This window comes from Natrix helvetica, assembly GCF_964273705.1.
Source record: "Natrix helvetica genome assembly, chromosome: W".
NCBI classification, from domain to species: domain Eukaryota; kingdom Metazoa; phylum Chordata; class Lepidosauria; order Squamata; family Natricidae; genus Natrix; species Natrix helvetica.
The window spans coordinates 83,005,460-83,021,043 of NC_138555.1; the positions used below are offsets into that span (position 1 = coordinate 83,005,460).

At 46.7% G+C, this 15,584-nt stretch overlaps 1 protein-coding gene across 1 annotated transcript in view; it reads left to right on the forward strand.

Annotated features, from left to right (window-relative positions):
• Positions 1–10,229, forward strand: part of IRF9 (interferon regulatory factor 9) — a 21,140-nt gene extending 10,911 nt beyond the window's left edge. Inside the window, exons 4-7 of the mRNA XM_081969190.1 lie at positions 2,261–2,338; positions 3,565–3,930; positions 7,338–7,453; positions 9,615–10,229. Coding sequence (XP_081825316.1) covers positions 2,261–2,338; positions 3,565–3,930; positions 7,338–7,453; positions 9,615–9,665 — 611 coding nt within the window. The 3' untranslated portion in view covers positions 9,666–10,229. The remainder of the gene's footprint in view (positions 1–2,260; positions 2,339–3,564; positions 3,931–7,337; positions 7,454–9,614) is intronic.
• Positions 10,230–15,584: the final 5,355 nt, after the last annotated feature.

Here is a 15,584-nt window from a genome sequence, read left to right on the forward strand (position 1 = left end):
GTGCAGGTAATCCTCCACTTATGACCACCAGGGAGCCCCCAACCTTTCGGTCGCTAAGTGAGACACTTGTTCGGTGAATTTCGCCCCATTTGGCGACCTGTTCTGACCGAGGCTTTCCAAGAGCAGGAAGCAAACTCCCGGTCCCGACAAAAACAAAAAACCTTTTATTCATTGGCTGTGAATTCTGCTCCTTCGCATCCAGCAAAGTCTTTCAACGGAGGATTTATAGTCACAGACCTTATCAGGCTTGGAGAGCTGCCAGGCCGATCTCTGCAGAACTTAGCCAGGAGTCCCGAATCAATGAAGTGAACTCCTGCAAGCTCCACTCCCCAGGCGCTCCCTCTTTTATTTCCTCTGGGAGGGGCCGTTCATCGTCCACCTGTAGCTTCTCTCCCAAGTCGACCCTTGTTCCTTAGCTGTTCCCTTCTTGTCTGGCAACTGCGCATGCGCACATTGGGAACAGGCTCCAGCTGTTCTTCTGCCTCACGGATGTCAGACTCCGAAGGCAGCTGATAACTGTCGGACGGCCCTCGGCCCCCTCTCTGCCTCTGACACAGAGCCCTCGTCCGAGCCTTCCCCAGACTCCAGGACTGGCCCAGGTTCCTCCCCAACCCTCCTCATTCTCCGAATCGGCTGGCGGGCCACCACACAACCTTTCTGACCCCGTTTGTTCAGTGAATCACCGCGGTTGTTAAGTCAGTCGCACGGTTATTGAGTCAATCTGCCTTCCCCACAGACGTGGCTTGTCAGAAGGTCGCAGATCACGTGACTCCCCCCCCCCCAAAAAAAAAACTCGGGACACTGCGACCGTGATAAATACAGTTGTCAAGCATCCGAATTTTGATCGCGTGACCGCGGGGATGTTACGATGGTCGTAAGGGTGAAAAACGGCCGTACGTCACTTTTTTCAACGCCGTCGTAACTTTGAAACAGTCGCTAAATGAACTGTTGTAAGTCGAGGACTATCCATACAGGTCATTGACCGAGAAATCATCTGCGTGGTGAGAACAAAATTCAAAGCGATTCTGAAGGAGTCAGGTCCCCTCCGACGTACACCCGGTCGCTTACAGCTAATCCTCGACTTACGATCATTCGTTTAGTGACCGTTTGCAGTTACAACGGCATTAAAACAAAGGGACCGACGTCCGTTTTCACGGTCCCGTGATCAAAATTCAGACGCTTGGCAACCGACTCGTATTTATGATGGCGGCAGTGTCATGGGACCCCCTTTTTGTGACCGTCGGACCAGCAATAAGTCAATGGGGGAGCCAGCTTCGCTTAACAACCGTGCGACGAGCTGAACAGCGGCAGTGCTTCGCTTTGCGACGGTGGCAAGAAACGTCGTGAAATGGGGCAAAGCAAAACTCATGTAGGCCAATGGTCGTAAGTCGAGGATTACCTTTATGTGGGGCCTATGGTTTCCGGGGGGGATCGGGGGGGAGTTGCATTGTCCGCTTAGAAATCAACGATTTCTCCTTGAAGTTCCTCGGAGTAGATTTCGGCCTGCAATCGAGTCTAGCTGAATCAAATAACTACTGCTAGTAGATAACTGATGCTGATAAATCGGTGGGGACGTCTCATAGCCAGCGGTGGGTCTCACATTTGTGGCCACCCGTTCGCTCCGCGCGCCCTTGCTCGCTTTGCACGTGCGCCCGGCCTTCCGTGCACGCGCTTTGTTCGCGCTTGTGCCTTCCGCGCAATGCGCCCGGCCTCAAAAACGTAGCAAATGGGTGGAGAGAAGAGAATATGAGAGAAAGGACGTTCCTGAGAGATTACGAGAAAGTGGTTGAAAGGAGAAAAGAAAGAAAAGGAGTTACTCGTAGAACGGAATGAAACGCCCTTAATATAGCCAACGGTATCTATTCAATAAACTTACTAAACGATTAAAATGTTTGGACCACGAACGACATGAAGTGTTTACTATATCAAATTAAACTGGAGGATGTGTAGTATTAATAGCGAAACAGCAACAATAGATGGAAACGATACGTTAAATTGGATTTAACTCGGAGAGGCGAAAGGGGTGCGTTTATGTATTAAGAGAAAAATTGCCATGCAGCGGGAGGATACGGAGTAAAAATCAGATGACGGAAACGTAAAGTGGAAAGAGGATGTAAAAATGGCATGTACACCGAATGGTGTAAAGTCATTTGGTCGCGAGAAAGGATGGTTTTTACCGTTCCTTCTTCCTTTTGACCTAACCCTTTGTTTGCTCTGACCATTTGGCCTGAACTTTCCCTTGTTTGGTTGATCCGTACAGCGCCGGAAGTGAACCAGATCGCTCTCAGCTTGAAGTCAGATCCCGAGCCTGTGGTGAGGGCTGCTACTGGACCAAGAGGTGAGATCTCAGAGATGGGAGGCTCTCCCTGTGAAGCACCGTTTCTGGATCCTTTTCACTTTGAAGAGGTGTGGGCTTCGATTCCCAGGATCCCCCAGCCGGCACAGGTTTACCAGAATATATTGCAATACAATACAATGCAATAGGAGAGTTGGAAGGGACCTTGGAGGTCTTCTAGTCCAACCCCCTGCCTAGGCAGGAAATCCTATACCGTTCCAGACAAATGGCTCTCCAACATCTTCTTTAAAGGCTTCCAGTGTTGGGGCATTCACAACTTCTGGAGGCAACTTCTGTTCCACTGATGAATTGTTCTCACTGTCAGGAAATTTCTCCTCAGTTCTAAGTTGCTTCTCTCCTTGATTAGTTTCCACCCATTGCTTCTTGTTCTGCCCTCAGGTGCCTTGGAGAATAGCTTGACTCCCTCTTCTTTGTGGCAGCCCCTGAGATATTGGAAGACTGCTATCATGTCTCCCCTAGTCCTTCTTTTCATTAAACTAGACATACCCTAATGATGGAAATTCTGCTCGCCATTGTGGTCTCTTGTGACATATTTTGACCAGTTTCTGATTTTAAAAAAAACCCTGGTAAACCGACAGGTAAAAACTGGTGAACCGAAACCCTGCAGCCTTTAAGTGAAACACATAGTTTCACTTAAAGACTGCAGGGTCTCGGTTTATGACTACTGTAAAAATAGTTGTAAAATCGAGTCCGGTCATACAATAACACAACGTACAACCGCAATAACTTAACGATGGACCTTGCGGTCCCAAGCTGTGGTCATTTGTGACTTTTTTCAAAACCCGTTTTCAACAACAGCCAAAAAAAAAAAAAACCCCGCTATTGGTTAAGATGGATTCACACTTGCGACCCTGTGATTCACTTAACAACTGCAGCGAGTCCCCGTTATGGTCGTAAATCGAGGACCACCCAAGGGAACGTCAGAAGGATCAAATCAATCGTCCTGTTTCCCTGAAAATAAGACCTAAACCTTAGCATGATTTTTTTTCCAGGGTGCTTTTAATATAAGCCCGACGCCAAAAATAAGCCACGGTTAAGAACATCAGCCAGACAGACGTAATTAGTACCGTTTCCTCCCCCCCTAAAATAAGACCTAACCAGAAAATAAGACCTAATGCATCTTTTGGAGATTAAAAATAATATAAGACCTGGTTTTATTTTCGAGCAAATACCGGTAATATTGAATTTAATGTTGGTTTGTTTTTCAGAGGATTTTTCTCTTTGCATATCCATCTCCTACGTGGGCAATTTGCTCTGCGAACATTTGTTACCGGAGGGCGAATTTCTCATTACGTCGGTCCAGGCTCTACCAAACGGGCCCGCCAATTGTTTGACCCGCTTCGTTTTGCCGGCCCCGGATAAAATAGCCGATGCGCCAAAGCAGGAGATCGTGCAACGTCTGCTCGAAGATTTGGTAAAAGGCATCATGGTGGCCAGTAACCACGAAGGGATCTTCATTCAATGCCGGGGCAAAGTCTGCGTCTCGTGGTCGGGATTTTTGGCCCCCGAGGGCCACATCAAACTGGAGAATAACACTCACCAGCAGCTGTTCAAAACCCGGGAATTTCAGTCAGGTGAGCACGCGGTGAATGGAACAAAACAGCTCAGCTTGCAAAAAAAAAGATTATAGCTTAGTCCTTGATGCGGTGACTGAGGGGCTGAGCTTGTCGATCAGAAAGGTCGGCAGTTCGGCGGTTCGAATCCCTAGCGCCGCGTAATGGAGTGAGCGCCCGTGACTTGTCCCAGCTTCTGCCAGCCTAGCAGTTGGAAAGCATGTAAAAAATGCAAATAGAAAAATAAGAACCACCTTTGGGGGGGAAGGGAATAGCGTTCCGCGCGCCTTCGAAGGCTTTGAGTCATGCCGGCCACATGACCACGGAGACGTCTTTGGACAGCGCTGGCTCTTCGGCTTTGAAACGGGGATGAACACCGCCCCCTAGAGTCAGGAACGACTAGCACATGTGTGCGAGGGGAACTTTTATCTTTACCTAACTTACTACAACCATCCACTTAGCCAACATTCGGAAATGAACGCTGGCACTAAAAAGAGACTTTTTGACAAGTCCTCGCACTTACGACCGTTGCAGCATTACCCAGCCATGTGGCATCCATTGTACAACGGTCCTTTTACTGAAGTTATAATAGTGCTGAAAAAAGAGTGACTTAGGACAGGTTTTTTTTTTCACACTGACGACCGTAGTAGCATCACAATTTAGACCAGAGGTGTCAAACTGGATTTCTTCAAGGGCTGGATCAGCCTTTTATACAATACAATACAATACAATAATAATACAATAGTAGAGTTGGAAGGGACCTTGGAGGTCTTCTAGTCCAACCCCCTGCCTAGGCAGGAAACCTTATACCGTTTCAGACAAATGGCTCTCCAACATCTTCTTAAAGACTTCCAGTGTTGGGGCATTCACAACTTCTGGAGGCAACTTCTGTTCCACTCATTGTCCTCACTGTCAGGAAGTTTCTCCTCAGTTCTAAGTTGCTTCTCTCCTTGATTAGTTTCCACCCATTGCTTCTTGTTCTACCCTCAGGTGCCTTGGAGAATAGCTTGACTCCCTCTTCTTTGGGGCAACCCCTGAGATACTGGAAGACTGCTATCATGTCTCCCCTGGTCCTTCTTTCTCTTAAGCTAAACATACCCAGTTCCTGCAATCGTTCTTCATATGTTTTAGTCCCCAGTCCCCTAATCATCTTTGTTGCTCTTCTCTGCACTCTTTCTAGAGTCTCCACATCTTTTCTACATCGTGGCGAACAAAACTGAATGCCGCATTCCAAGTGTGGCCTTACCAAGGGATTGTAAAGTGGTATTAACCCTTCACGTGATCTTGATTCTATCCCTCTGTTGATGCAGCCTAGAACTGTGTTGGCTTTTTTGGCAGCTGCTGCACACAGCTGGCTCATATTTAAATGATTGTCCACTAGGACTCCAAGGTCCCTCTCCCAGTTACTACTGTTGAGTAAGGTGCCACCTATACTGTACCTGTGCATTTTGTTTTTCTTGCCTAAATGTAGAACCTGACTCTTTTCACCATTGAATTTCATTTTATTAGATAGTGCCCAATGTTCAAGTTTGTCAAGATCCTTCTGTATCTTAAGCCTGTCTTCTGGAGTGTTGGCTATTCCTGCCAGCTTGGTGTCATCTGCAAATTTGACGAGTTCCCCATTTATCCCCTCATCCAAATCATTGATGAAGATGTTGAAGAGTCCTGGGGCCAAAACAGAGCCTTGGGGGACTCCACTTTTAGTTCTCCGTGGGCCGGAGCTGGGAGGGGGGAGATGGGACAGACGCTCCTGAAGTGCCCTCCTGGCCAAAACGGGGCACAGGGCGTGGTGGGGTGGGGCACAGTGACCGCGCCCAGTTTTGTCTGGCAGAGGTACTGCAGATTTAAGCACCCCGCGGACTGGATCTGGCCCACGGGCCTTGAGTTTGACACCCCTGATTTTAGACGCTTGACAACTGGTTCAGATTTATGATGCCCTGAGGTTGCGACCGTTGCAACTTTCTGAAAAGCCAAGTCAGATTCACTTAACAGCCGCGTGACTCACTTAACAACCGCCGTCCCTCCCCGAGCGGCTGTGGCAAGAAAGGTCATACTATGGGGGCCAAACTCACTTAACAACGGTCTTGATTGGCAGTGGGAACGTTGGGCCCGATTGGGGTCACGAGGTGAGGACAACCTGCATTGAAGTCAGTCTTTGTCAACTGTCTATCTTAACAAGTGTTTCTAGCCACAGTTTCCAGTTCATACCCAGGTCCTGAGATAGGTGGCAACTTCAGGGGCTTCTGGACTTACGACCGTTTGCTTAAGGACGGTGCGAAGTTGCGACTGGCTTGAAAAAAGTCACAACCTAGGGTCTCAAATAGCGGCACTTCCCCTAGCTATTACTGGACTGCCCTCTGTCAGAAACAGTGTAGGGTCTCCTGCTTGGGCGGGGTGGGGTGGGGTTGGACTAGATGACCTTCAAGGTCCCTTCCGGCTCTGTTAATCATTACGGGATTGCCATTTGGGGGCAATTTGGGAACACCCCCCCTTGGTTACGCTGGATTCGCACTTACGACCACCGCATTCGCTTAATGATAACGGGATTCACACGTTTGACAGCCGCCGTAAAAGTCATGAAACCGTACGGGCCTGTGTGGTTCGAAAAAATGTTACAGCAGATAATGTAGATTATAAACCAGAATTATTTTTGCTAGGCCTATTACCCGAGAAAAACGATAAAGGGAACGTATATTTTAATATTACCTTGTTTCGACTACAGCAAGCATTGCGTTAGGGCGCAGCACTGGAAAAAGGAGGAAACAGAAAAAAGGAGGAACTTGTTAAAAATATATTAGTCTGTGCAGAAATCGACAGGTTAACACTGAAGATAAAAGAAAAAGGAGAGGGGAAATGTTTCCGAACTTGGGATCTGTTTTATCAATGGGTTGGACAACTGAGGCAGAAATTAGGAGTTAAATTTTGTCATGTAAACAAATTGACTCAGGGAGTACGCTCTTCACTAAGCACTTATAAAAACGTCCCTGGGTGTGTATGTATTCGTTGTGGGAATAAGACACGCTTAAAATCTCTCGGGTGGAGGGGCGTTCTGTCAAGATACAGCCTGTTGTGCCTTCAAATGGTTTCTACTGTACTGCCATAAAATGGCTGCTACTGTACAGGGCAGTGGAGTTGCCACGGTAACGGCTCCACAATACTCCACAACGGGGCTCCCTCTGGTAAGGAGGGAAAAAATCCAACATTATAAATTACGTTTGGGGCGGACATTTCCCCCCCCTCTATAAATAAATACCCGCTAATCGGCTAGTAAATACATTTTCAAAACTAAAATTGGCTGCGGTCCCAGGGTAACTTGATTTAAGGATCACCATCCACCACGTAAGTGGAGGACGACCCGTATCGGGTTAGGGAAGAGGGACGTCGTTCCTTGAATCGCTATTGTTGATCCTTCTGTGGTGGATTCACAGCTCTGGAGCAGCACCGCCAGGGCCTGGCGCCGTTCCCGGATCCCCGGGTCATTCTCTACGTGGGAAATGAAGCGGAAAGCAATGGACGTATGGACGACAAGCCCATCGTCATTCAGGTGAGCGAAGGGGGGGGGAATCTTTGTTTTCGTTTTTCGGTTTTGTAAAAGAGAAAGAAAAAAGAGCTTTGCCTTCGAACTTTCGGAATAAAAATTAGGATTTTGGCCAATACAAGTAGGGGGCTACCCGCATTGCATTTTGGCATTGAAACCCCTTTTATTAATTGACGGTGAATTCTGCCAGTCACCAGGAGACTGGGAGTTCTAGTCCCACTTTAGGCACGAGAGCCAGCTGGGTGACTTTGGGCCAATCACCAGGAGACTGGGAGTTCTAGTCCCACTTTAGGCACGAGAGCCAGCTGGGTGACTGAGGGCCAATCACCAGGAGACTGGGAGTTCTAGTCCCACTTTAGGCACGAGAGCCAGCTGGGTGACTGAGGGCCAATCACCAGGAGACTGGGAGTTCTAGTCCCACTTTAGGCACGAGAGCCAGCTGGGTGACTGAGGGCCAATCACCAGGAGACTGGGAGTTCTAGTCCCACTTTAGGCACGAGAGCCAGCTGGGTGACTGAGGGCCAATCACCAGGAGACTGGGAGTTCTAGTCCCACTTTAGGCACGAGAGCCAGCTGGGTGACTGAGGGCCAATCACCAGGAGACTGGGAGTTCTAGTCCCACTTTAGGCACGAGAGCCAGCTGGGTGACTGAGGGCCAATCACCAGGAGACTGGGAGTTCTAGTCCCACTTTAGGCACGAGAGCCAGCTGGGTGACTGAGGGCCAATCACCAGGAGACTGGGAGTTCTAGTCCCACTTTAGGCACGAGAGCCAGCTGGGTGACTGAGGGCCAATCACCAGGAGACTGGGAGTTCTAGTCCCACTTTAGGCACGAGAGCCAGCTGGGTGACTGAGGGCCAATCACCAGGAGACTGGGAGTTCTAGTCCCACTTTAGGCACGAGAGCCAGCTGGGTGACTGAGGGCCAATCACCAGGAGACTGGGAGTTCTAGTCCCACTTTAGGCACGAGAGCCAGCTGGGTGACTGAGGGCCAATCACCAGGAGACTGGGAGTTCTAGTCCCACTTTAGGCACGAGAGCCAGCTGGGTGACTGAGGGCCAATCACCAGGAGACTGGGAGTTCTAGTCCCACTTTAGGCACGAGAGCCAGCTGGGTGACTGAGGGCCAATCACCAGGAGACTGGGAGTTCTAGTCCCACTTTAGGCACGAGAGCCAGCTGGGTGACTGAGGGCCAATCACCAGGAGACTGGGAGTTCTAGTCCCACTTTAGGCACGAGAGCCAGCTGGGTGACTGAGGGCCAATCACCAGGAGACTGGGAGTTCTAGTCCCACTTTAGGCACGAGAGCCAGCTGGGTGACTGAGGGCCAATCACCAGGAGACTGGGAGTTCTAGTCCCACTTTAGGCACGAGAGCCAGCTGGGTGACTGAGGGCCAATCACCAGGAGACTGGGAGTTCTAGTCCCACTTTAGGCACGAGAGCCAGCTGGGTGACTGAGGGCCAATCACCAGGAGACTGGGAGTTCTAGTCCCACTTTAGGCACGAGAGCCAGCTGGGTGACTGAGGGCCAATCACCAGGAGACTGGGAGTTCTAGTCCCACTTTAGGCACGAGAGCCAGCTGGGTGACTGAGGGCCAATCACCAGGAGACTGGGAGTTCTAGTCCCACTTTAGGCACGAGAGCCAGCTGGGTGACTGAGGGCCAATCACCAGGAGACTGGGAGTTCTAGTCCCACTTTAGGCACGAGAGCCAGCTGGGTGACTGAGGGCCAATCACCAGGAGACTGGGAGTTCTAGTCCCACTTTAGGCACGAGAGCCAGCTGGGTGACTGAGGGCCAATCACCAGGAGACTGGGAGTTCTAGTCCCACTTTAGGCACGAGAGCCAGCTGGGTGACTGAGGGCCAATCACCAGGAGACAGTGAGTTCTAGTACCACCTAACACATGAAAGCCAGCCAGGTGACTTACGGCCAATCACCAGCAGATGATGAGTTCTAGTCCCATCTTAGCCATGAAAGCCAAATGAATGACTTTGGGCCAGTCCCTCTCTCTATCAAAGGCAGGGTACAGATCCACCAACAAATAAAAATGTCACGGACGAGAACAAACAAACCAGGTTAAATCCAATAACTCCGATCGTTAATTTGGTGTCTCCCCGAAAGTTTAACAACCCCTTTTTTTTTTTCCTTTCGACCCTCAATCCATCCAGATGGAACAGACTTTTGCTATCCGGCTGCGTTCCTCCGAGTACTCCCTGTAGTAAAGATCCTCGTTTCCTACCCCGGCGTGGTTTTCCGGGCCAGCTTAAATGCACATACCATATTCGTCCTGAGAACGAAAAGGTTTGGATTCCTGCTTTCTCCTGAGAAGAAATGTGAATATTGGTTCGGAGGCCCAATTTGGACGGGCTCGGAAGTCGATCCGTTAACGTCCACGTGACTCCTCGTTCTCCAACCGGGACTTCCGATGACGGATTGGGAAAGGGGTGCTTGCTCGGTGGCGTTCAGAGGAAAACACTAAACTACGTCAAAAAAAAAGAGAGAGAAAAGCGAATTTGGGGACCGTCTGTTTACATTTTGGAAATGAGGAGAGGAACGTCCGTCCGTAGTCCGACCGTCCTGCAGAATTCTGCTTTTGCTAGCTGAGATACGGTGGGGGGAAATGTCTACAGCCCGCCACCTTTTGCAAGTTATCTGTTGCTTCCTTCCCTCCCTGTATGTCACTTTATATACTGTTTGCACTTTAACTGACTCTAAAATATACCTAATCTGACAGACATTGTACTGTGTACAAAAAATATTTTCCGAATTAATAAAGCATTAGAGAAAGCCGTGTTGTAATCTTGTGTCTGATGGATGAATCTTCAAAACGGGCTTTATTTTGTGACTGAACTTACAGCTAGTTTTACAGATTTGCAGGTAAACAGAGTTGGAAGGGACCTCAGAGGTCATCTAGTCCAACCCCCCCCCTTCCACTCAAGCAAGACACCCTATACCATTTCTGACAGAGGGCAGTCCAGTCTCTTCTTGAACACCTCCAGGGATGAAGCTCCCACGACTTCTGAATAACAGAATCATAACAGAGCTGGAAGGGACCTTGTAGGTCATCTAGTCCAACCCAAGCAGGACACCCTACGCCATTTCTGACAGATGGCAGTCCAGTCTCTTCTTGAAAGCCTCCAGGGATGAAGCTCCCACAACTTCCGAAGTTGTGTTCTTACGACTGCCATTTTTTTGAACTTTTCTGTGGCTGGTGATTGGAGCTGCTGGCTGGAAGGGGGGAAGCAGAGAGACAAAGAGGAGTAGGTAGTGGCCCTTTAACTCCATTTCATTTGAACTTTTCTGTGGCTGGTGATTGGAGCTGCTGGCTGGAAGGGGGGAAGCAGAGAGACAAAGAGGAGTAGGTAGTGACCCTTTAACTCCATTTCATTTGAACTTTCCTGTGGCTGGTGATTGGAGCTGCTGGCTGGAAGGGAGGAAGCAGAGAGACAAAGAGGAGTAGGTAGAATCACATGTCCATAAACCAAAACAGTAATAATACATTCTGGATTAGTGCGCTTGAAATTGTGATATTATTTATTTCAAAATGACCGGTTTAGTTCAATGTAATAGCTGCCTTGCACCTGTCTTTCGCAGTACTCTTTACAAATTTGGATACTGTCCCCTTTGTAAACAAATTACTAGTCTACATGGACAGATTATCTATCTAGAATCTCTAATCTGTGTTCTCCAAGCAGAAATTAGGTGTCCAATTCCGCCATTCCACTCTATGGAGATGCCACGCTATCAGCCCCCCTCTACCGCAAAGATCCTGCAGGAGAAGAGCAGTCTAGACATCCGTGGGATCTGGCAGGGTGAGAGCTGTGAACCATAAACACAAAGCTTTTGCTGTGACCCAGCGTAACAGATATAGTGCCCTTGCTGACCCTAATGGGGACACGAGACAAGTCAAGGTAGTTGTGATAATGATGACTCAAATAAGCAGGGGATCGTGGTCCAAAATGAAGAACTTACTTCGGAAAGGCGAAATGGGGACCCAGGTATCACACATCAGTCGCACAAGGAGAGCAAGGTATACAAAAAGAGAAGTCACCTTCTGGTTGGTGATTCAATCGTAAGGGATGTAAATTTAGGAAAGGATATGGAGGTTTTGAAAGAGGTCAGGTGTCTGCCAGGTGCTACTGCCAGCAGGGACAAGAGGCGTATTCTTAAGATAGTCAAGACTGCAAGTAAGGACTGTGACTTTGATGCTATTATACATCTTGACACAAATGATCTGTCCCAAAAAGATGTACTTTCTGTGAAGAATGATTTCCAGAGCTCGGGGTATGAACTTAGTATAGGCTGCAGGCTTATCTTTTCAGAGGTTTTACCAGTATATAAGGAACAAAAAGGGAAGGGCCAACGTGTAGCAGAGTTTAATGTGTGGCTAAAGGAGTGGTGTAAAAGGGAAGGCTTTGGTTTTATTAGTCATGATGCCTGCAGCTGGTCCAATGAAAAACTGTACAAAAGAGATGGTTTGCACCCATCCAAGAAAGGGACTGAGTTACTTGGCATTAAATTCACAGATTTTCTGGATGAACGTTTAAACTGAACAGCAGGGACAGAGAATTAATTGATACAGAACATTTCTGTCCCCAGCAATCTAAAACTCATAGGGTTATCAGTGCATGTAACACAGATGTTTGTGCGGGTAAGATTATCACTCCCGCTGTCAAGCAAAACCAAGCATTTAATAGTGAGTGCCATACCATGTGCATGAATCGTACAAGTGGCAAGAAAATAGGGGAAGTCAGGCATAACACAGGATATGTAGACAGTAACCACAGGGTCAATCAAAATGGACTCAAATGTCTATACACCAATGCACAGAGTATGAGGAATAAACAGGGCAAATTAGAAATTCAAGTAAAAGAGGGCAGATACGATATTGTTGCCATTACAGAAACTTGGTGGGATGAAACCGACAAATGGAACATACAGCTAGAAGGATTTAAATTATTTAAAAGAAATAGACCAAATAAAAGAGGAGATGGAGTTGCACTATATATAAGAAATAACTATGTCTCTACAGAAATAGAGCACAACAATGATGAGAACTATCTTGAATGCATTTGGGTCAATATTAAAGGTTGTGGGGGAAATGACATTGCCATAGGTCTATACTACAGGCCACCCAACCAAGCAGAGGAAGTAGATGAACTTTTTGCTAGTCAGCTAACTAAGGTATGTAGGAAGCACACCACAATAGTAGTGGGGGATTTTAACTACCCTGACATCAACTGGGAATCAAACTCTGCACCAAGTGGAAGATCCAACAGGTTCCTAACAAACCTAGAAGACAACTTTGTTTCCCAAAAAGTAGAGAAGGGAACAAGGGGATCAGCCATATTGGACTTAATTCTCACTAACAGGAAATGATAGAAGGTGTTGAAGCCACAGGGGCAAGTGACCATGCAATATTGGAAATCAACATTATGCAAACACAAGTAGTAGAACAAAGTGAAACTAGAGTCTTGGACTTTAAGAGAGCTAATTTCAATAAACTTAGGGAGAACTTGGGAAAAATTCCATGGATGAGAATCCTCAAGGGGAAAACAACTCAAGAAGCTTGGGAAATTTTGAAAAATGAGATTACAAAAGCCCAGTCTAGCACAATACCAATGAAGAAGAAAAATAACAGCTCCCAAAAGAAACCAGCATGGCTGCATAAAGAACTCTCTGACAAATTGAAAGACAAAAAAGATAAGTATAAAAAGTGGAAAGGGGGGGACATAACTAAGGCAGAATATCAGCAAATAGCCCGAGCCTGTAAAGATGAAGTGAGGAAAGCTAAGGCTCACAATGAAGAAAGGCTTGCCACAAAAGTAAAAATTAACAAAAAAAGCTTCTTCCAACATGTTAAAAACAAGAAAAAAAGTTAAGGAAACAATTGGTCCATTGCTAGGAGAAAGTGGCAAGAAGGTGACAAGCAACAGGAAGAAAGCAGAACTATTTCACTCATGTTTTGCATCTGTCTTTACACAAAGGGATAAAACAGTTCAACCTATCAAAAACAGCACCACAAAAATCAGATTAGGAACAGAAGTTGAAATAGGGAAGAAAATGGTAAGTGAGCACCTGCCTACCCTAGACGAGTTCAAATCAACTGACAGAACAATTAATCAGTGGAACAGCTTGCCTCCAGAAGTTGTGAATGCCCCAACACTGGAAGTCTTTAAGAAGATGTTGGATAGCCATTTGTCTGGAACGGTATAGGGTTTCCTGCCTAGGCAGGGGGTTGGACTAGAAGACCTCCAAGGTCCCTTCCAACTCTGCTATTGTATTGTATTGTATTGTATTTAGCCCAAAATTTCTGCCGTTGAGTGAGACATTTGTTTTGCCTCATTTTACGACTTTCCTCGCCATGGTTGCTAAGTGAGTCACCGCCGTCGATAAGTTAGTAACCCGTCTGTTAAGCGAATCTGGCTTCCCGGGCGATTTTGCTTGTCCAAAGGTCGCAAAAGGTGGTCACGTGACCCCCCCCTCAGGTCTCTGCGACCGTCATAAATATGAGGCAGGTGCCAAGCACCTGAATTTTGATCACATGAACAAAGGGAGGCTACCAAAGTCACAAGGGCGAAAAACAGTCGTAAGTCACTTTTTTTCAGTGCCGTTGTAACTTTGAAAAGTCACTAAATGAATTGTTGTAAGTCCAGGACTCTTACTTGTATCCCGATGGACAATACCTTCCACCAAAGGTGGAATGGCCGACTCCATACGAAAACTGGGAATACCGCGGATTTACACGTTTCTCTCTCTCTCTCTCTCTCTCCAGCTCCTTTCAGACAGTATTTTGTTGCTTGTTTTTCAATTATTTTACTGTTTCACTGCTTTGCTTTTATTTAAAATTAGTTGATAACCCGGCGTTGCCTGGGTATTTATTTATTTATCCTAATCCATACATTTGTCCTCAAAAATAATCCCGGACCAAACATAATCTCTAATGTTGAATTTTCCCCGTTACCAGAGGGATTCCCCCTTGTGGAGTACTGTGAAGCCGTTACCATGGCAACGCCACTGCGCTCTACAGTAGAAGCCATTTTACATCAGTACGCTAGAAGTCATTTTAAGGCACAACAGGCTGCATCTTAACAGAACACACACACCCCCGAGGAGTGCTAGGGGTGTCTTACCACCACAGTATTTGTTTCCAGAGAGTAAATCATCTGTGTACCAAGTTTAGTTGAAATTACTCAGGGCGTTCCAGAGTTATGCTGGAACATACACAGACAAACACACCCCGCTGTTTTTATAGATATAGATATATTTCTAGGAACACAATAATTTAAGAACGCTGTCTTCCTATCATGCTAGTAATTAGTCACATTGCAACTCAGAAAGTAACCATTTCTCACATTAATTTTGTTTTGTTTTTTGGTTGCATATCATTTGTCAGCAAAAGAGGAAACTCAACAAAAAAAAAACACACCACACACACAGACACACACACACCCTGTTGACTCATTTTAAAACTTTGAGACTTTTAAATGTTATCAGGAAATGGCCCGGACACGTCATTTTTCCAGTTAAAAACTAAAACGTTGCAAGATTTCTTCTTAATTAATGAACAATGTTTTTTCTGCTCAAAATTTCAGTGCCTTGCCCAAACGAATATATATATACATATACACACACACACACATACATACATACATACATACATACATACATACATACATACATACATATATATGCTGGTTTTGTTGTATTCGGGTCTTTTCCCGTGTAAGGTTGAGATAAATATATGAGTTGAAACTTGGAAGGGACCTTAGAGGTCTTCTAGTCCAACCCCCTGCTCAAGCAGGAAACTCTATGCTATTTCAGACAAATGGTTGACCAATCTCTTCTTTAAAGACTTCCAGTGTTGGGGCATTCACAACTTCTGGAGGCAACTTCTGTTCCACTGATGAATTGTTCTCTCTGTCAGGAAGTTTCTCCTCAATTCTAAGTTGCTTCTCTCCTTGATTAGTTTCCACCCATTGCTTCTTGTTCTACCCTTAGGTGCTTTGGAGAATAGCTTGACTCCCTCTTCTTTGTGGCAACCCCTGAGAGATTGGAACCCTGCTATCATGTCTCCCCTAGTCCTTCTTTTCATTAAACCAGACATACCCAGTTCCTGCAACCGTTCTTCATATGTT